At 42.5% G+C, this 21413-nt stretch overlaps 1 protein-coding gene and 3 non-coding genes across 4 annotated transcripts in view; all 4 read left to right on the top strand.

Moving 5' to 3' along the window:
- The window catches only part of OXSR1 (oxidative stress responsive kinase 1), a 31728-nt gene extending 16482 nt beyond the window's left edge, over positions 1–15246 (top strand). The window contains exons 4-18 of the mRNA XM_053468294.1: positions 438–579; positions 4867–4922; positions 6175–6284; positions 6672–6773; positions 7384–7517; positions 7887–7935; positions 8355–8420; positions 8991–9113; positions 10002–10037; positions 10333–10461; positions 10889–10953; positions 12072–12124; positions 12559–12627; positions 13967–14031; positions 14205–15246. Coding sequence (XP_053324269.1) covers positions 438–579; positions 4867–4922; positions 6175–6284; positions 6672–6773; positions 7384–7517; positions 7887–7935; positions 8355–8420; positions 8991–9113; positions 10002–10037; positions 10333–10461; positions 10889–10953; positions 12072–12124; positions 12559–12627; positions 13967–14031; positions 14205–14279 — 1274 coding nt within the window. The 3' untranslated portion in view covers positions 14280–15246. The remainder of the gene's footprint in view (positions 1–437; positions 580–4866; positions 4923–6174; positions 6285–6671; positions 6774–7383; positions 7518–7886; positions 7936–8354; positions 8421–8990; positions 9114–10001; positions 10038–10332; positions 10462–10888; positions 10954–12071; positions 12125–12558; positions 12628–13966; positions 14032–14204) is intronic.
- A 4981-nt stretch (positions 15247–20227) lies between these two features.
- TRNAG-GCC (transfer RNA glycine (anticodon GCC)) lies at positions 20228–20298 on the top strand. Its single transcript has one exon. It is a non-coding gene; the product is annotated as a tRNA-Gly (tRNA).
- A 442-nt stretch (positions 20299–20740) lies between these two features.
- TRNAG-GCC (transfer RNA glycine (anticodon GCC)) lies at positions 20741–20811 on the top strand. The gene has a single exon. It is a non-coding gene; the product is annotated as a tRNA-Gly (tRNA).
- Positions 20812–21251: 440 nt separating this feature from the next.
- TRNAG-GCC (transfer RNA glycine (anticodon GCC)) lies at positions 21252–21322 on the top strand. The gene has a single exon. It is a non-coding gene; the product is annotated as a tRNA-Gly (tRNA).
- Positions 21323–21413: the final 91 nt, after the last annotated feature.

Genomic DNA, 21413 nt, shown 5'->3' with positions numbered 1-21413 from the left:
CCGCAGCGCTTTCTACGGTCCATACATTCAAAGGGTCCGACAAAACGTTTTTATAGTGTGTTTTAATAAATCTGTATAGGTGATGGTCACTGTAATTTCATCTTATATTTATTTAATTTGTAAATCGAAATTTTAAATTAAACAATTTTTGATATAACATTTCTTCTTAGTTATAATTTTTTCTTTAGATTTAAATATATATGTATATAACCATAGTATTTTAGATATAACCCAAATTAAGATTACTTACCAGAGTAATTCCCATATTGCGCAAAAATCACATTATTTATTTACCATATTGTCTGTATTTTCTCTTTTTTTTCTGTTTAATTTTTCCCATGGTGTTTAGGCAGCCTGAAGATCTGTCGGCGCTTAAGGCTTAGATTCGGGTAACTTTCAGGCACTTTTGTTAATCTTGGTTTCTGTGAACTCCGCAGGCTCCGTCTTGGATATCATCAAACATATAATCGCGAAAGGAGAACACAAGAATGGCGTCCTGGACGAGCCGAGCATCGCCACCATGCTGAGGGAGGTGCTGGAGGGGCTCGAGTATCTGCATAAAAACGGCCAAATCCACAGGTAGCCAGCGCTGCGTATATCTGCTGTAGAATCATGGATTTCAGAGAAAAAAAAATTGTGTAAAAATATGAACTATGGGCAAATCATAAAAAATATCCGATGCAGTTGGCAGACGGGTAATGTCCGCGTTTGATTAAAAAAAGAACATTTAAAAAAAACAAAATATATATCTTTAAGTCGGTTATTCACGGAGTTCTCGTTGAAGTGAATGCCAATCGCTTCGGCTGCTGAACGTTAATATTCTGCTATCATAAATACGATTGGCTGCTGCTTCAGTGGCAGCGCTACTGAGCATGTGCAGGAAGTGTACAGGGGAATGCCTTGTGGTTTCAGGTGAGGCAGCTGGGGGAGGAGCTACATGACACAGAAGTCTTATTTTCTGACAGTGTTCATTTAAAGTAAATTAAATATATAAATTACATTTTTTTTTTTAAACTTTTAATTTTTATAATTATTGCTTTTTTCTTTTAGACGTTGGGGGGGTGTCTTACGTGACTTTGATGAGGTGAACTTTTTCATTTTCCAAAAGCACATACAAGCTGACCCTGTATGATGCATATTTAAATCATTAGGATGACGTTTAGGAGACGCTCCCAAGTTTGAGAGAGTTGCAATGTTTAAAAACCTGGTTTTATCTGCAGACCTGGAGCCGCCGTTGCTGTCAGTCATGTGATATTTCGGGTGACTTTCCCGGCTCAAACACTGCACTGAGCTGATGCTTTATGGCAATGCTAATGAAGTCTGTTCCTCCATAGACTTTCATTAGTGAGAGAGTCCAGGTTGACAATTAAGACTGAGCCATTCTATTGTTCCCCACAGGCAGTATGATAAGGAGTCGGGGGGTTTAGTAGATCGGGGATCAGATAACAGAGCGAGAATCATAAAAACGGCAGATATGCAGCTGCCTGAAAACAATTATATTATGGGGCAAAAACTAGAAATATTTTTGAAAATATTTTTTTATTTGATACTGGTAATAAATAATTGGCAGGAGCTCCTCTTTAAGGTGAAGCGTCACTGTTTTCGTGGTCCCTGGTGGGTAACGGTGCTTGTGGAGCTGGTACTGAACCTTCATGGGGTTAATGGTCCCGGAACCCGCTTGCCGGATGTCTGGCTTGTGTACGCTGAAGAGGCAGAGCGTGATTTAAAGAGGGTGTTGCGCGGCGGTTAGCGGGTCCGTTCCATAAAAGCTGAAGCTATTTGCTGGCGAAGTGCGCGGCCGGGCAGGTAGAATCTGTTCCGAGAGCACGCGAGGCTCCAAATGGAAACATGACGGTGCGCTCGTTTACACTCCATTACCGAGAAGCCAGCCTGCGCTCTCATGTTTATTTTATACCTTAAAGGAGAAACGAGAAACATGCCAACAAAATAGAGATTATTTTTTTTTTTTTAAAGAGATGCTCCAATGTCCTAAGCAGCCTCCTGAGCAAAGAATTCATATTCATATAATACATCCATTACAAGCTGCAGGGTTCTGCTTGAAGCAGCTAATCAGTAATATATATTATATACTCTCCGGCCGTATAACTAATCCCGTCCTTATAACCCGTTATATCCTGTATATTCCTCATATTATATATTATATACTCTCCCTCCGTATAACTAATCCCGTCCTTATAACCCGTTATATCCCTGTATATTCCTCATATTATATATTATATACTCTCCGGCCGTATAACTAATCCCGTCCTTATAACCCGTTATATCCTGTATATTCCTCATATTATATATTATATACTCTCCGGCCGTATAACTAATCCCATCCTTATAACCCGTTATATCCCTGTATATTCCTCATATTATATATTATATACTCTCCGGCCGTATAACTAATCCCGTCCTTATAACCCGTTATATCCTGTATATTCCTCATATTATATATTATATACTCTCCGGCCGTATAACTAATCCCATCCTTATAACCCGTTATATCCTGTATATTCCTCATATTATATACTCTCCCCGTATAACTAATCCCGTCCTTATAACCCGTTATATCCCTGTATATTCCTCATATTATATATTATATACTCTCCCCCGTATAACTAATCCCGTCCTTATAACCCGTTATATCCCTGTATATTCCTCATATTATATATTATATACTCTCCGGCCGTATAACTAATCCCGTCCTTATAACCCGTTATATCCCTGTATATTCCTCATATTATATATTATATACTCTCCGGCCGTATAACTGATCCCGTCCTTATAACCCGTTTATCCCTGTATATTCCTCATATTATATATTATATACTCTCCGGCCGTATAACTAATCCCGTCCTTATAACCCGTTATATCCCTGTATATTCCTCATATTATATATTATATACTCTCCGGCCGTATAACTAATCCCGTCCTTATAACCCGTTATATCCTGTATATTCCTCATATTATATATTATATACTCTCCGGCCGTATAACTAATCCCGTCCTTATAACCCGTTATATCCCTGTATATTCCTCATATTATATATTATATACTCTCCGGCCGTATAACTAATCCCGTCCTTATAACCCGTTATATCCTGTATATTCCTCATATTATATATTATATACCGTATTTGCTCGATTATAAGACGACCCCGATTATAAGACGACCCCCCAAAATCAAAATATTAATTTAGGAAAAAAACAAAAAGCCTGAATATAAGACGACCCTATAGGAAAAAAAGTTTTACCAGTAAATATTAATTCATGTAAATATATTTTTTAAATTTCCTTTTATTTGCCAACCTGCCCCCCCAGATATGCCACTCAGCCCCATGATATGCCTTTTAACCCCCTATATGCCAGAGTGGCATATAGGGGTATAAGGCATATCATGGGGCAGAGTGGCAAATAGGGGGTTAAAATGCATTTCTGGAGGTATATATGCATATCATGGGGCTGAGTGGCATATAGGGGGTTAAAATGCATTTCTGGAGGTCCAGAAATGCATTTTAACCCCCTATATGCCACTCAGCCCCATGATATGCCTTTTAACCCAGCATGTACTGGCTGCCTTGGCTTGATAGGAGTGTGATTGCTCCTAACAGCAATCACACTCCTATCAAGCCAAGGCAGCCAGTACATGCTGGAACCTGGGGATGATAGTAGTGGGATTACAGCCTCCCTATGCCATGCTACAACCCCCACCCCCCTTACACATCCATGCTATCACACACAAACACACATTCACAAACATTTAAATACTCATTCATTCCATTAATCACACATACTTCACACATTAATCACACATACTTACCCAAAAACCCTCCCCCACCCCCTTACCTGAACTGCAGATCTCTCACTCGAAGACTTCTGCAGGGGACCGGCTGTACCAGCAACTTCTCTGGCCCCGCCCCCAGAGGAGGGAGGGGGAGATAGAGTTCTGTGAGGAAGTTACAAGCTTCCTGTCCTCCTGCTTCTAACGGAAGAGACGCTGCTCGCGACCGGTAAGCAGCATGGCCCCAGCCATTTTTTTGGGGTCTGATTAGAAGACGACCCCGATTATAAGACGAGGGGTATTTTTCAGAGCATTTGCTCTGGAAAAAACCTCGTCTTATAATCGAGCAAATACGGTACTCTCCGGCCGTATAACTAATCCCGTCCTTATAACCCGTTATATCCTGCATATTCCTCATATTATATATTATATACTCTCCCCCCATATAACTAATCCCATCCTTATAACCCGTTATATCCCTGTATATTCCTCATATTATATATTATATACTCTCCAGCCGTATAACTAATCCCGTCCTTATAACCCGTTATATCCTGTATATTCCTCATATTATATACTCTCCCTCCGTATAACTAATCCCGTCCTTATAACCTGTTATATCCTGTATATTCCTCATATTATATATTATATACTCTCCGCCCGTATAACAAATCTCGTCCTTATAACCCGTTATATCCTGTATATTCCTCATATTATATACTCTCTCCCCAGTATAGCTAATTCCGTCCTTTTATAAGCCATTAAATCGCTGTATATTCCTCATGTTCTGTTCTCTCCAGCTCGTATTTAAGGCTTCTATTGGATCTGATAGCGCAGCGTCTGTGGGGAGTGAATTCCTCATCTTTACTGCTCTTGCTGTAACAAACCTTTTTCTTGATGCTTTAAGTGAAAATTCCTTTCTTCAGTTGTGATTGTGAAACGCGTTTCCGCTGCCGATCTTTCATTAGGAAATTGTATTCTCTGTGCGCCGTCCCTAATTCCCCGGCTGTAAATGATCTTTCTACCAATACAGCCTATGATCTCATTCATTTTTTATTTGGATCTTTATTTTCTTTCAGGGATGTTAAAGCCGGGAATATCTTGCTGGGCGAGGACGGCTCGGTACAAATAGCAGGTAAGAAGCTTCCGGGAGGGCCGATCTTAACCCTTTAAATTATGACCCCCCTCCAAGCATCTTCAGAAAAGCGCATTCCAATTATACGAAAAAAAAACCTGATGGTCGATTCCATTAGGATTGAGATTAGCCCGGCACGATGGGGTGTTTTATACGCTTTCGTGTAACGTGATTTATATGCGTGTCCAGGATGTCCAACGGAAGTTAAAGGGACGCTCCAAGCCATCATGCGCACTCTAATGCATAGAATAGCTGAGCGGCACCTTTACATTAACCCCTCATCCTTGCAAATGCATGGAGGGACTCGTGAGGATCCTCACCTGTACGTTTGCACGGCCGCCCTGTCCCCAGCGCCACGGCTTGTGTGTTCACTGAGTTCTCCTGCACGGTTGTGAGGATGAGCGGATACTCTCCCCCTGACTCACATGATACTTCCAGGAGTCTCAGGAGAACCCGGCATATGCATTTGCATTAAAATTAATGCTGTAGTTCTATTAAAAGCACTTATATATAGCAGGCTGTAAGACCCAATTATATTGTCGCTATTTTATTATTATTATCTGTATCTATACATTCAAATATAATATATAAATAATCTCTCTCATATATATATTATATATATATAAAGTCCCTGTCTTCACCCTGCTCTGCTAGAAGGTATCAGCATTGCCACCTACAGACTCACAGTGGTACTGCAGGTCTGATCTTTTAAGTGCAACGTTAGGCTTTAAAGAATTCTATTTTTTTGTCTTTTACATAAAATGTAAAATGAACCCTCTCAGGAAGTGTGTGTGTGTGTGTATGTATGTATGTGTGTATGTATGTATGTGTGTATATATATATATATATATATATATATCAACTCAAAAGCACAGTCAAGGGTAGACTGCTCTATTCACCTAAACCACACCTATTATTATTATTAATAATAAAATTGAACTTATTCCACAGAGCTTTGCAATGTAAATATGAGCTTAAATACACATTTAAACATACAGATACAACAGGGGGACCCGACCCACAAGCTGCCAAATAACCTTATGACCCTTTAATACAGCCCTCCTGGCAGAAACGGTAGGCCTATGAGAGCCCCGCTCATGAGTTTACAATCTCAAACTAACACCGTTTCTAAACAACCCCGCAGTTTGGAATTTAGCTTCCCATCTACATTCCCTATTTCACGTTTATGAAATGTGAATAATGCATCGGACAAAGTGAAACGTTTCTCTTTTCCGCTGTTATTTTGCTGCAGATTTCGGAGTCAGCGCTTTTCTGGCCACAGGGGGCGACATCACCCGGAATAAAGTGCGTAAAACCTTCGTGGGCACGCCATGCTGGATGGCGCCGGAGGTCATGGAGCAGGTATTGCTTCTTTTTGTAACAAAGCAAACAATCCGTATATCTTGTTCTTAAATAAACTTGTGTAGTGATCTGCATCTGCTATTGACTGACTAGTGAAGGTTATCTCCCTTTTTTATTTAACCCTTTTTGCTTCTTTAACACATTTCTGAAATTTGGTAATTCAAAATAAACCCCAATCAACTGTATTAACACATCCCAAAAATATCAAAGCAGAAATGTATATTATAACTTTTAGTCCTCAGCTACAATGTTACAATTGTTGTGTATAATAATAATAATATAGGATATAATGAGAGAAAATAAATATAATTTAAATATAATTTATTGCGGGTACGGCCCATTGAGGAAATACGTTGAAACCACCTTTTTTTCATGCTTGTATTTTAGGTTAGAGGGTATGATTTTAAGGCGGATATCTGGAGTTTTGGTATCACGGCTATTGAACTAGCCACCGGCGCGGCCCCCTACCACAAATATCCTCCGATGAAGGTAAGCTGTACAATGCAAGGTAATGAATTACGGTCAGGTTGTAAACCGAGATAGCGATGGCCAAAAAACAATTGCCCCCGGGCCGTGGTGCCCCTGAACTACTTATTCATTATTAGTTTTAATCTCATGGATTCTTCAATGGCGTTACCGTGTTTACATTTAGTACAGATTGCAGGATAGTGTGGGGATACTTTACAGGATTTAGTATTTAAAGACTTTAATCAGAAATAAGTTTTTAAGATTGATTTAATTTAAAGGGAAAGTTATTATTCTGCGTTAAGGAAAGCTTCAATCTGTGGCAAAACGTGGCAAAGACACGGCTCATCTTATGAATAAACGGAAAGTTTATATCCTTCCTCGGTTATCCTGTCTTACAAAGGATACTATTACCAATGGGGGAGAAATAATGTAACCTACAGAAAAATGAAAACCAACATTTTATTTTCACGGAAAAAATAGAATTGGCTTCTTTTCTGTTTTTAGCGATGAGAACATTCGATTATTTTTTCCTGGATCCTCGGCCGTTCTGGAGTCATTTTCTGATTAAAGCGATGGCTCCATTCATTCATTCATTCATTCGTTCATTCATTTATTTTTTTATGTATTTAAGGTTTTAATGTTAACGCTCCAGAATGACCCGCCAACTCTGGAAACGGGCGTACAAGATAAAGAGATGCTGAAAAAATACGGGAAGTCCTTCAGGAAGATGATCTCTTCGTGCCTTCAGAAAGACCCAGAGAAGCGGTACGATCGCTGCCCGCCGGGTATCAGATGCAGTCAAGTCTACGTTACCAGATTAACCCCTTAATGACAAAGCCAGTACATGTACTCAAAATGCATTGTTTTCAATGGGTTTAAGGACCGCCCATTGTCCTTGGGGGGTTAAGGACCCTTTTTTTCCCTAAATGCTTCATTTATATAACTTATAGCCATAAACATCAAGTCCACGCTGTCCTTGATCCCCTTACCCCAGTTTTGGCAGTAGACGGGGAGGGTGGTTGATGCCCATTTCCCAAATTAAATCTAGGGCCGCGGAGCACTTCAGTAACCGTACGCAGACGTATATAATCCACGCGCTAATGTATGGATCGCTTACTTCTTTGTTCTCCGCAGGCCAACAGCGGCGGAGCTTCTGAAACACAAGTTTTTCCAGAAAGCCAAGGTATGTCGTCATTTTTAACAACAAAGGGGGATTGTTGGGTGTTATTTATCAAGTTTTAAAAGTGGTCTTATCACCAAGGCAACCAATGGAACATTCCTGCGGAATCGGCCATTCTGTTGGTTGCTGTGGCGATAACACAATTTTTTTTCAAACTGTGTAGGATTTACAAGTGTTTGCTGTATAGACGCGACGCAGCGATTATTGTTAAACAGTTCGCTTTGGGTCAGTGATTGACCTCGGGTTTTTATTAATTAAAAACGTTTTGCCGAAATATAACACTAAAAGTATGACCCGTTACGAGGAAAATGTAAGCTTAACGTAGCATTTAAATGTAGCATTTCAGGGGTTAAAATGCTAAAATGGTGTTTTTGTAAATACAGCATCAACTGCGGAAATAACCAAATTGGTGTCTTTTTCAGAACAAAGAATTCCTGCAAGAGAAATTACTACAAAAAGCTCCAACCATCAAAGAGAGGGCCAGAAAGGTGACTGCGATTATTCATTCGCTTTTCCGGGTTAGATGCCGCGTCAGCGGAATGAAGAATTAATTACACCGCTAAATATTTAATAGGTTGTTTATAGCTTAGGGTGGTTTACTGGACGGAATTGGCCCAGAGCGACGGAGAATCCCTTTCCAGAGCGGATCCTATGGGGTATCTGTCAGCCGCTGGCCCTGGATAATGTATAGTTTAATCAGCGAGGCGAAGCAGAGAAGGCAGATAGTTGGTGGGTCCAGATAACAAGAAAAGTCCTAGTTTAATCATCAAGCCTCAAAAATCTGATCCTCTAATTGTAGGCTATGACCTTATATACCATGTGTATGTGTGTAATATATCAGATAACCCTACGGAAGAAGGCTAACCCTTAAAACAAACTCAAAGCCATCTAAAAAGTAATAATCTTAATACTGAGAACCCCCCCCAGATGGTTTCATTAATTGTAACAGCGCTGGTTAAATGTAATTCTCTCAGGTATAGAATGTTCACGGACTGCGTGTTGGAAGCCTTTAGTGTTACTTGTTGGTGATTCATGAGCCCCGTGCGGTTTTGTCGCAGGTTAGGAGAGTTCCGGGATCCAGCGGTCGGCTTCATAAAACGGAAGATGGCGGCTGGGAGTGGAGCGACGACGAACTGGATGAAGAGAGCGAGGAGGGCAAAGCAGCCGTGATGCAGCTTAGGGTGAGTCCGCGTCGTCTCTGTACGTTTGGCCGGCCGGCCTCCATCCACAGCTGGTGGCCGCTGTCTCCTGATAATAGATGGAATCCTTTTCTTTATCATTCGCTGTACAGAAGAGTCTCAGACTGCTCTATCAGCCCTGCAAATTTCCTTTTAGTCAGCTTCTAGAACCAAGGTGCACTTAGAATCTATGTAGATTTATCTCAGAATGATTTATCACTCCCGTGTTCCAATGGCCCTTTATCACTCCCGTGTTCCAATGGCCCTTTATCACTCCTGTGTTCCAATGGCCCTTTATCACTCCCATCACTCCTGTGTTCCAATGGCACGTTGTGCTCGCTGATCCGAGTTTAAGTTTAAAAGGCTAATTGATTGTTCGAAAATCCTTTTGCAATTAACAGCTAAGTGACCCCAAACCTTTGAGCAGTACTGTGTTTATACTGTGTGTGTAAATAAATATGTTTGATAAACTAGCTTGTTCACTCCTTTATTAGCGCTTGAATCTGAAAGTGGAGGAGAAAGGGATGGGTGCGGGAATGCGTTGAGGTTTCAGTCTGTATGTTGTATGCGTCCTGGTACCGCTTCAGGCTATTTATGTGACAGAACTCCTGCGCCTTTTAAAGAAAAAGGAAAAAAAAAACAGGAAAAAAATATGTTTTTAAGTCTTGAAAAAAGTTATTTTTTAACCCCTTAAGGACAATGTGCAGTCCCTAAACCCATTAAAAACAATGCATTTTGAGCCCGTACATGTAGCGGCTTTGTCATTAAGGGGTTAATGTTTGGTCTGCTGCATCCTTAGCAGTTCTGTGTTGCTGATTGGGGCGTCCGGGAAACTTCCGTTCATTTTAAACTGCGATGTTTTCTGATATGACTTTTATTTATATTTTTCAGTCTCCTCGTGTGAAAGATTCGTTACCCAACTCAGAGGTGAGCAGCCCACGCTTTGCTCGTTCACGGGTCAGCTGTCTGTGTTTTATACTGCCGCGGGACCTCAGTGTCAAGCCGGGTGCTGCGCATGCACAGTGCGGTAACATTGAGAATGCAGAACCCACGGGGCTTAAAGCTAATTATGTCCCCTAATGTATATGTTTTGAACCTTCTTTTAATAAAAGGTTGATTTTTTTTTTTTTTTTTTTTTTTTTTTTTTTTTTTTTTTTGCTAAAAATCTAAAAATTTTATTATATATTTAATATTTAAACATGTTGATATTATTCTGTTTTAGGTGTTTCCCGCCGGAGAGCCCACCGGGACCTTTCTCCAGGCTCCAGCACAGTCCTCAGCTAATCTACCTCAACCAGCGGGACAAGCTGCTCCCTCCCAGGTGTCTGTCCCTGTCCCAGCGTCCGGGCAGGTAGGGGGCAACAGGCAGAGGGGGCAGTGTCTGGATGTTGTGTGGGGGGGGGCAATTTCGTATAAAGCTTGTACTTAGGTGTGTTAAGGTGTTCACAAAGTACCTGTGTGCTAAACAAATGGGTTCCAAAGAGGGACTCGCCAAACAAAACAAGGGCACTTGGGATGTATGCTTTGTTATTGTAGACAAAGGGTACCTTTTGTCAGTGGCCTCTAATCTCTAAAACAGAGCTGCCAATTGCCCTAAAACTGTAGAATCATTAGGTGTAATGTAAGGCAGTTCCACTTTACTGAGTGGGTGGTAGATAAGTGGAGCAGCCTCCCAGCAGAAGTGTGTGTGTGTGTGGTGGGGGTTGCAATCTTATCGCATAGCGTCCTCCTTTTCTTGTGCTGTTGGTAATCGCAGTAAATGTCTTTTTGTTCCGTAGACCCCGGCTGCCGTGCCTCCAACTCAAGAAGAAGCTCAAGTCATCAGTTTAGTCTTACGATTAAGGTGATTTATTGCGCGGCGGGTTTTGTCTCCGGGGGGGGGGCAATTGGGTCGTATGGGGGGGTTATTTCTATAATGTGGGGCCGGGAGGTATTGTGATTTGGGGTACAAGGATTTTGTCAGGAGTCGTTCACACCAGCGTGTGATCCAAGGTGCCAACGCTAACGGTAAAAAGCGTCCCCGAACGCCGCGGCTGCAGTCACGCCGTAACTTAACCCCGCGGTGACCACCACCCCTCGTTGCGCAGTTACTAGCTGTATATGTATATTTTTCATCCCTTGCATACGCCTAAAGCGTAGACGCCGCAGCATTATATGCAAATTTTCCCCTCGGTTGCCATCATCCTTCAGTGCAGATCGCATCGGAATCCTAGCAGGAAGTTGTAAGCAGCTTCCTGTCCCCCTCACTTTATTAGCGAGCTGCGCATGAGATTAGACAAAAACTATTATCACTAGTATTTTAGGTTGCAATTTAAAGTAATATATATATATATATATATATATATATTTTATACATAGAAGGAAGACATGATTTATATCCTGCATGTGGGCTTAGCCCGGAATGAGTATCTTCTGGTGAATCTATAGCTTTATTATGTATATATGTTATTGTGTATTTATTACATATTATCACAGATCCAGAGGAGCTGTTTGGATTTTAATATATTAACCCCTTAAGGACAGTGGGTTGTCCTTAAACCCATTAAAAACAATGCATTGTGAGCCTGTACATGTACAGGCTTTGTCATGAAGGGGTTAATATTTTTAAATATAGAAGGAAAATCTAAATTGTGCGATTTTTGTCCGGTCCGTAGCGTACGTTACTGGCCGTGTCCCCTGCTGCTGAAGTGTTTAATAATACTGTTGTTGTTCGGTAGAGCGAGGAGCGCTGAGTTAACGCGAGCCTCTCGGAGCGCTCTAATTCCAGGGAACGCTCTCTTAACAGCGAAATGTATTATTACTGCAATCAGAGCAGAGATGTAATGGCAGGAGGACGCTCGCTTCGTGTACGTGGCCTGTGCGTTAAATGGCATTCGCCCCCGAGCCGGGATAAATATGTATATATATTTTTTTGTTTTTTTTTACAAAGAATCTATTTTTTTATTTTTTTCTCCCCACCAGGAATACAAAAAAAGAATTGAATGACATTCGATTCGAGTTTACTCCAGGAAGAGGTGAGTCAACTTAAGACTCGTAGGTACAAAATTAAGCATGTGGCACCCTCGGAACCTCTTAACCCTTTAATAATCCTTAGCAAAGATCCTACTGATCCTACCCACTGAAAGGGTTCTAATATCGTTCCTTATGGAAACCATGACTTATTAGGGGGTAAAGATAATCTGAATGAAGTCACCTGTATTCAAGCAGGGATTCCAGCTGAGCTATAGCAGTAATAAGATCACCGATGGAGGGGATGCTCAGACATCATTAAATCAGGGTAGAGTATAAAGGAGCGGGCTCTAGACTGTTACCCTGAGAATCTGCCCGTTTACACGAGACTGGGGTAAAAACTTGAGAGTTTGGGGAGGAATGGCTTCTAGAATAAGTCTGGGAAGACTGACTCGTGACCACCGTTACCGATAAGCCGTTCTTTGCGTCTCCTTCACAGATACAGCTGACGGCGTATCACAAGAACTTGTCTCGGCCGGGCTCGTGGACGGAAGAGATGTAGTAATAGGTAACTTTACGAAAATGTTTTACTTGCAGCATGAATGCTTTAGAGGAAAAATCTATTTTTTTTAAAATAAAATTTATTTACATAAAATTATTTGTCAGGATCTGGAATTCTATCTAACCAAACGATTAGTGCACGAGATGAGCTCTGGCCAGGGGCGCAACTAGAAACCTCAGGGCCCCGGTGCGAGAATCTGTTAAGGGCCCCCCCCAACCCATCTATCCCTTTCTCGCGATCTACCCTCTCCCTCCCTACCCCCCCTTCTCACGATCTACCCACTCCCTCCCTACCCCCCCTTTGTAGGTCACTTACCGTCAACTCCTGTGTTGGGAGCGTGAGGCGTTTGTCTCGGGTGCCGGCGCTTCACTGCTGAGCGCCGGCATATGACATCATATGCCGGCGCTCAGCGTGAAGCGCCGGCACACGAGACAAACGCCTCGCGCTCCCAACACTGCACTCTGGTCAGCGCTGAGGCAGGCAGCGGCAGAGGCGACGGTGGCAGCAGCGGCGCAGTCGCGACCTCTGCGACCCCGGTAGTTCCGTCACTGGCTCTGGCTGTGGAGCCCTTCCTGGCTCTGAAGTTCGCCGTAGAGCTTCCCAGCCTTTTTCTTGTATGAAATACCCTACCGTTCAAAAGTTTGGGGCTACTTAATAATTCACCTGTTTTTGATAGAAAAACAAATTCTGTCCTTTTTAAAATAACATGAAATGTATCAGAAATCCAGGGCAGACGGGATTTTTAATGGAATCTCTTCATAGGCGAACAAAGGCCCTTTATCACTCTCATCACTCCTGTGTTCCAATGGCCCTTTATCACTCCCATCACTCCTGTGTTCCAATGGCCCTTTATCACTCCCATCACTCCTGTGTTCCAATGGCCCTTTATCACTCCCATCACTCCTGTGTTCCAATGGCACGTTGTCACTCCCATCACTCCTGTGTTCCAATGGCCCTTTATCACTCCCATCACTCCTGTGTTCCAATGGCCCTTTATCACTCCCATCACTCCTGTGTTCCAATGGCCCTTTATCACTCCCATCACTCCTGTAACCCTAAACTTATGAACAGGAATGTAAAATAAATGTTTCCCTTATAGAATGTTGCTTAATATTTATTTTAATTTTGTGCAGATTAGTCGCATCTGCCGTCCTAAATAACGGGTAAAGCTTGTGATAGTTCCCTGTTTGGGGTGTCGTATAGACCGCCGTGATGCTGGAAAGGTCGTTCGTGGTATTCTTACTCCCGGTGTCTTCTTAGAATCCATGTTCCAGGGTTACATGCGTTTTGAATCGCCGACGTGTCGGTAGCGTGTGACCGAACGGGTTTTTCTTTTCTCTCTCAGTTGCAGCCAACTTGCAGAAGATTGTAGAAGAGCCTCAGACGAATAGATCGGTGACCTTCAAACTGGTACGTGTTACACTACTCCTAATGCCTGGGAGATGTGGAGCTTGGGGGGGTATTCACTAAAGCGTGAGTCAGTAGACGAGCTGGAGTTTCAACCCTGGACCATGCATAGATCACTCAGATCCGTTCCTACACGGGGCGATTCGTTTCAATCTTTCTCTCCCCTTCTTCTCTAGGCCTCCGGCGTGGACCCCTCTGATATCCCGGACGACGGCAAACTGGTGGGATTCGCGCAGCTCAGTATTAGCTAAGCTACTGTTACCCCGAGCTGCTCCTTAAGAAACCCCCATGTGCATCTTTCTAATGCTTCTCTTGGCCTAAGGAAACCACTACTGCCAAAGAATCAAAATCTGGCTTCTTTCGGAGCTGTAACAACGCGTATTATTATAATTATTATTTTATTTTTATTTTTTTTTGTCTAACAAAGGTCTCTAACTTAGTGTAACGGGAAACACTGGGAGGTCCGAGCTTTGTATTCAGTAAACAAAAAGCATTTCTGCACATGACAAATTTTTGGATTTTGATTTTATTTTCATGTGAAACACCCCCCTCCCCCCCCGGGGTAAATGCTTCAATGGCTTTGGAACCAGCGGCGAAACGCGTCGGGCTCCCAACGCTCACCGAAGGGCCGCCTTTTACCATACATGCTTTGTTGCCTTATGTCACAATACTACTGAGTAGGAAACAAATGGGTTTCTACCACTCAAAAAAAAAAAAAAAAATTTAAAAAAAGGCAAAGTGAAATTAGTTCAGATTTTTATTGGCTTTAATTTAACAAAAAACAAAAAAAAAAAGTCTCTCTAAATAAAAACCTCATTAATTTGAACCGGTCATCCTGGCTGAATTTGTAAAAGGGATACGATTTGAAAAGTGTATTCTGGCAGAATTTTTTCACACTAAATATTAACTGAGAATGAGCTCCTTAAATTCAGTGTAATTTAAAAAAAAAAAATAAAAAAAATATGCGTTTGGTTTTGGTATCAAATGAAGTCACTGGCAGCCATCTTGCTCCGGTCCAATCTTTAAATGTGCATGGTCACCACCTGTTTTTATGTTTTTTTAAGGTTTTTGAACACTGTAACCTATGATTATCTTTTTAGAGTTTATTTTATGCAAGATCAAAAAAAAAAAAAAACAACTTAAAAGATACCTTGAAATTTGATAGTATTTATGGAATAAGTATTGCTAATGACCTATTAAAGCTCAGATGTTGACTGTGTCAAAGTTTCGCTGTACGGCTATTTCCTAAAACCGTCTCTTCCCTGAAAGTCCATTTAAGAAAAGCTTCCTACGGACCAAAGACGATTCAAACCAAATTTTTTTTTTTTGTTTTGTTTTCGAACAACGAAATTCGTTTCCTGCCATTTTCGGTTCAGACGAAATTAATTAATTCGGAAATTAAATTTGTTGTCACTCTCACGCTCTCATTCATTCGCACTCTCTCTCTCTCTCTCTGAGTACTTCCGCAAAGGGCAGAGGCGGCCTGTTTCCCCCATTCTAAGGAATCGGCTGGTGGAGAAGGAGACTTTGTGAGAGAATGAGAGTGGGGAAAAAAAAAACAATAAAATGCAAACTAAAGTTCGGAGCGCTCATTTTTGGACATTTCATTAAAATTTGTACGAAGCCGGATGCGCAAGTGCATGTGACAGTACAATTGTAACTGTATCATGATACCTGGTAAAAGCACTCGTTCAGCATGAAGTGAAGCAGAAGCAGACCTTAAGCAGGTAAGACCCAAGTGACCCAAAAATCCACCATGACCTTGATTATACTCATACTTTTGGGACCCAAAAAATCAACTTTCAAACCACCTTCTGCTATATTTTCCTGAACTTAGTAGTTTTGATTGATTTAAAGACCTCACATTTGTTGGCATGTATTAAAGCGCTCCCGGTGGGAAATGCAAGAATGGCTCAGTCTTAATCACCTATTTGGACACTCTGACTAATGAAAGTCTATGAAGAAACTGACTTCATTATCATTGCTATAAAGCATCTGCTCATTGTGGTGTATGAGGCAGTAAAGTCACCCAAAATATCACATGACCTCCAGGTCTGCAGATAAAGGGAGTTTATTGGGGCAAAATGAGATAAAACCATGTTTTTGTCACCGACTGACAGTTCTGTATACAGTGCTGGGGTTATATTATTATGATTTATTGATTTACTGTAGCTAGTGCCAAGATATTCATATTATTGCAGGCCTCAAAGTACCAACTCTGCATGTTGGCGCCGACCCCTGGTGTAAAACGTTATTTTCACCTTTCATTAAAAAAAAAACAAAACCCATATACTCGCACTCATACTTACACTCGCACATACATCACACAACTTGGCAGCATGGTTTATTTAGGCCAGACTTATAATACTGTTGGGGGAATAAATGCAGCAATTTGATGAATAATCTTATGTTTAGCCCTTTTCTCATACCTTCAGGAAGAAGGCGGCAGTGGCGGCAGCACATGGGCTCCATCTAGGAAGCCGCCGAACACCTTCCACCCGTCCTGTTAAATATTTAGATATATTTTATATACGTTTAGACTAAACAGGATGGGTGCTGGGTGTTTGGTACCTCAGGTGGAAGCCGTCTGCTGCCGCCACTATCTCTCCCCATCTATCTCTCCCCTATATCTTTCTCTCTATCTCCCTATTTTCTTACTATGTCTCCCCTTTTTTAATTCCTGTGGCGGGAGCGCGAGGTCTGTTTCAGTGCTTCATCACAGCTTCAGTGCTGACCTTGCATTCCATTTATTTTGGCCCGATTTAAAAAAAAAAAAAAAAAAAAAAAGTCAATCTGCGACCTGCCCGCGTGCCGCAACATAGGCCCTGTGTGCCTGCTGCGGCATGTGTGCCATTGGTTTCCCATAGGACCAGTAAAAAAAAAAAAAAAAAAATCAGTGAACGAGGATGAAAACGTTGAAAATTATAAAATGCAATAAACTTTGGCACACAAGAACTGCTGGTACAGCAGGAGAAGAGGGTCCTGGTCTTGATAGCTTACACTCTATTCACAACTGGTATTATCTGAGGTTCTCTGTCTTCTCCTGCCCCACCACCCTTACAGAGACCGCCTGAACAACCCTCGAGCCGAGTCCCGTTAGCAGCGACACATTGTAACTTTCAGCCGAATGTATCGGGTTGTTACGGATTGTTGGCCTTGGACTGAAAGTCTGTGCCGTTGCCGAGTCAGCGCTTTTCCCTGAGTGAATGAGCCGTTATTTCTGTTGGCTCTGGTCCTTTGCCGCTCGCTGTCTGGTTTACTTACTAACGTTGGCCTAGAGCGACGGACGCCGCATTATATTACTTGTCATCCTGTCAGAAAGCATAACCATCCACGCGCTCGCGCTATCTGTGCAGTGAAATAAAACCATTGAGTCCATTGTGCCCGGATACGACGAGTTGTTTGGATTTACTTCTTACAAAAACAATTTCGTCAATAAAAAAAAAAAAAAAAAGAACAGGCAAAGCTGAGTGGAAAGCGACATCCGGGGAGGAAAGAGTTACAGATGTATTTGGGTTCCAAGGAGGGACTGACCAAACGAAACAGGGGCACTTGGGTCGTAGGCTAATGACCTTGTTACTGTAGAAAAAGGTTAGCTTTTGTCAATGGCCTTTAAAACGGAGTAGCCGTTTGCCCTAAAACTAGAGATTCAGAAAATTAAATGTCATGTAAGGAGATTTATCTTTACTGAGAGGGTGGTAGATAAGTAGAGTGGGCTCCCAGCAGAAGTGGTAGAGTTGAATACAGTGAGGAAATGTTAGCATGGGATAGGCATATGGCTCTTGAAGACGAAACCAACGACTGATTAAGGTTTGAGGCTTTACAGCAGCATCTTGACCCCAATCTGTGCTCCCACATCACCCAGTGCAACAAGTAATGTCTTTCCGCCGTGTACCCCCGGCAAATACATGGCACTGCAACAAGTGGGGGGCCCTTGCCATCGGGGGACGGGGTCCTGGAACAAATGCCCCATTGTTAATCCACCCTGTCTGGTGGGAATCCAGCAAAGACGTAAAGCTTACGGTGTACGAGTCCTCCTCTGAAAACTTGGATTTTAACTTAAAGGGGCATTCGGAATTTGTGAGAATCCAGTCAGGGGGCAATTGTCAGAAATGAGGGTCAAATAAGAAAAAGAAGAGAATGGGGTGAAATAACACATAATACGTAATAAAATTGTACAGCTCTGGGGAATGTGATGGTGATGTAAATACACCAATAAATTATAATGAAATATATACAGAAAAATAAGGATAGAAACAGAAAAATAAAATGAAATGTGTAATAAAAATACACTATATTTAAAAATGCCTTAATCAGTTACATAAATAGCTGAAATTAGATCCCAGAACAGACTCAGACGGGCCATCTGGCACGCCGGGCAAATACCACGTCGGCCATGTTTTTCAGACCAAATGTAGTTTTTACATATTGCTGACCAGCCCAGAAAAAATGCTGCCCTGCAGTATGGAGGATGTATAACTGATTAATTGGTTTCGTTGCATAAGTCTATACATCCTCCATACCGCAGGGCAGCATTTTATCGGGGCTGGTAAGCAATATGTAAAAAAACATGCGTGTCCTGGAAAACATGGCCGATGCGGTTACCCTACATGCTCATAGAAATGTAACGGTAACCAGGCGCATTCGGCCGTCGGCCGCGGTTATGTCATTAGGTGGCTGTCGGACATAAAGTGTCAGGGCCCACCTTTTTTCCCAGTCCCAGAGCCCTGCCCCTAGGCCCCTAAAAGTGCCTTTTTCCCATTTTAAATGTTGGGAGTACGGGTTAGGCAACATTTACAGCGCTACGGAATATGATGGCGCTATATAAAACAAACAATAATAATTTACATTACAAGCAGACCCCTGCTGGACGCTGCACCTTTAACGGCACTCTTAATGCTGTCCAATTTGGTGAACATGGTGACAATATGGTCTATTTAGGGCCGGTGGGTTGGGGGTTGCTGGCCCTCCACTGGTAACAAGAAGTGATTTCCCACCAAAAAAAGGCACAACAATGTGTTACGTTTCCCTGAGTTTGCGTCTCTGTGAGTAGTTGGGATCGTGTTACCGAGGGTTACAGAAAGGTCGTTTTAGTTCGTTTCTATTAATTAGAGTTTGACCCCAGCGCTAGGCATCGGCAAACCTGGCTCTGCACCCCGTCCCGCTGCCCCAGCCAGCCCTTTGCGTTCCAGAGTTCAGGTAGCCGGCAGTTAGTCAATCAATAACTAATATTACTCTGTTCTGTTAGTGCCGGGTGTTAATGTTTATTAACTATGCAGAAGGAAGGGTGGGAAATGGATGAGAAACTTGCCGGGGTCTTCTCACACCTGGTGAGTCTTGTTGAAGGGTTTCTGGGTTTTTAACCCCAATCTCAGGATGAAGGGGTAGATTCTGAGGGCCACACAGTCTGGAGCCGACTCCTTCATATTTTTATCTGATTTAATAGTAATGCGAGTAGCCAAATTTGTGTTTTTTTTTTTCACTGCTTTACATACCTGGGAACCTTCTGGTGCTACTCGGAGCCCCCCAGTGCGGGATGCACGTAGAAGGTCCCGCTGATGTCATCGTTACTGCCCACTGATGTCATTGGGACTTCCTGCCCGCATCGTAGTGACGGGGGAGTGTGTGCGTCTGTATGAACTTTCTTAACGTTCCCTCAAATCCCCCAAATATTCTCTCGACACAGCCCCCCCATTGCCTTCATTCCTGCATCAGGTTACATGCGCGATGTATTCGGTATTAAAAGTTTTTTCATTAACCTTATTATTGATACAAAACTCAGGAAAAATGAGAAACTCCTGATCCATTATCTGTATCTACGTCAGCAGCTGTGGGTCATAGGAGTTGTGAGTCCATCAGCTACACCCATCACTCTGCTTCGTGTTCTTTTTCCCACCTCGGATTCTACCAGGTAAAGCTTGCAGCATTTCAGGGGCTGAGGACTACAATTCACATGATGCACAGCCAGGCATGGTTTAGTATGATAGGAGTTGCAGCCCATAGCTGCGAGAGAGAGAATCTCCTAGCTCCCCCTCCTCGTCGTGATCTTGCTTGTAAAGAGCCGGAATGGGGGCTGTAACACTATCCCCCTTTACAGATGTCTGACGGCAGTTGTAACACGTGTGCACAGATGTGACGTGCGGCAGCCGATGCCTTCGGCAAACACAAGGTCAGCTGTTCAGAAGCACTCAACATCTGGGCATTGGTGGTTCAGTGGTAGAATTCTCGCCTGCCACGCGGGAGGCCCGGGTTCGATTCCCGGCCAATGCAAGATTCTTTTACCTCTATTAACCTAAAATTTACTTTTGAAGTGGAAACCGTTTCCCAGCAGATAAGGCCAACTCACCCCGTCTAGTCTACCAAATTCCTGCTGTAAATAACCAAACCTTAATCAGTCGTTGGTCTCGTCTTAGATTCTGGAGCCGTATGCCTACCCCGCGCATGTTTAACACCCTCACTGTATTACCCTCTACCACTTCTACTGGGGGCTATTCCATTTATCTACCACCTTCTTATTAAACCTAAAATTTCTCACATTACTTTTAAGCCACTGACGCTCTAGTTTTAGATTATGGCCTCTTCTTGGGACTGTAACACTATCCCCCTTTACAGATGTCTGACAGCAGTTGTAACACGTGTGCACAGATGTGACGTGGAAACTGAGGTCTCCGGCAGAAACGCAGTCAGCTGTTCAAAAACACTCAACATCTGGGCATTGGTGGTTCAGTGGTAGAATTCTCGCCTGCCACGCGGGAGGCCCGGGTTCGATTCCCGGCCAATGCAAGATTCTTTTACCTCTATTAACCTAAAATGAACTTTTGAAGTGGAAACCGTTTCCCAGCAGATAAGGCCAATTCACCCCGTCTAGTCTACCAAATTCCTGCTGTAAAGACTCAAACCTTAATCAGTTGGTTTGGTCTTAGATTCAGGAGCCGTATGTCTATCCCACATATGTTAAAATTCCCTCGTCATATTAACCTCTACTATTTTTACTTGGGTTTTTTCCATTTATCTACCACCTTCTTATTAAACTAAAACTTTCTCACATTACTTTTAAGCCACTGGCGCTCTTGTTTTAGATTATGGCCTCTTCTTGGGACTGTAACACTATCCCCCTTTACAGATGTCTGACGGCAGTTGTAACACGTGTGCACAGATGTGACGTGGAAACGGAGGTCTCCGGCAGAAACACAGTCAGCTGTTCAAAAATACTCAACATCTGGGCATTGGTGGTTCAGTGGTAGAATTCTCGCCTGCCACGCGGGAGGCCCGGGTTCGATTCCCGGCCAATGCAAGATTCTTTTTCTGCTACTTTCTGAAACTAACTTTGGAAGTGGATGTCTCGCCCAACTGGAAACTTTTATTCGCTAATAGAGAGAAACCAT

Source organism: Spea bombifrons, chromosome 5, assembly GCF_027358695.1.
Source record: "Spea bombifrons isolate aSpeBom1 chromosome 5, aSpeBom1.2.pri, whole genome shotgun sequence".
NCBI classification, from domain to species: Eukaryota; Metazoa; Chordata; class Amphibia; order Anura; family Pelobatidae; genus Spea; species Spea bombifrons.
This window is presented reverse-complemented; position numbering and strand designations above follow the sequence as displayed.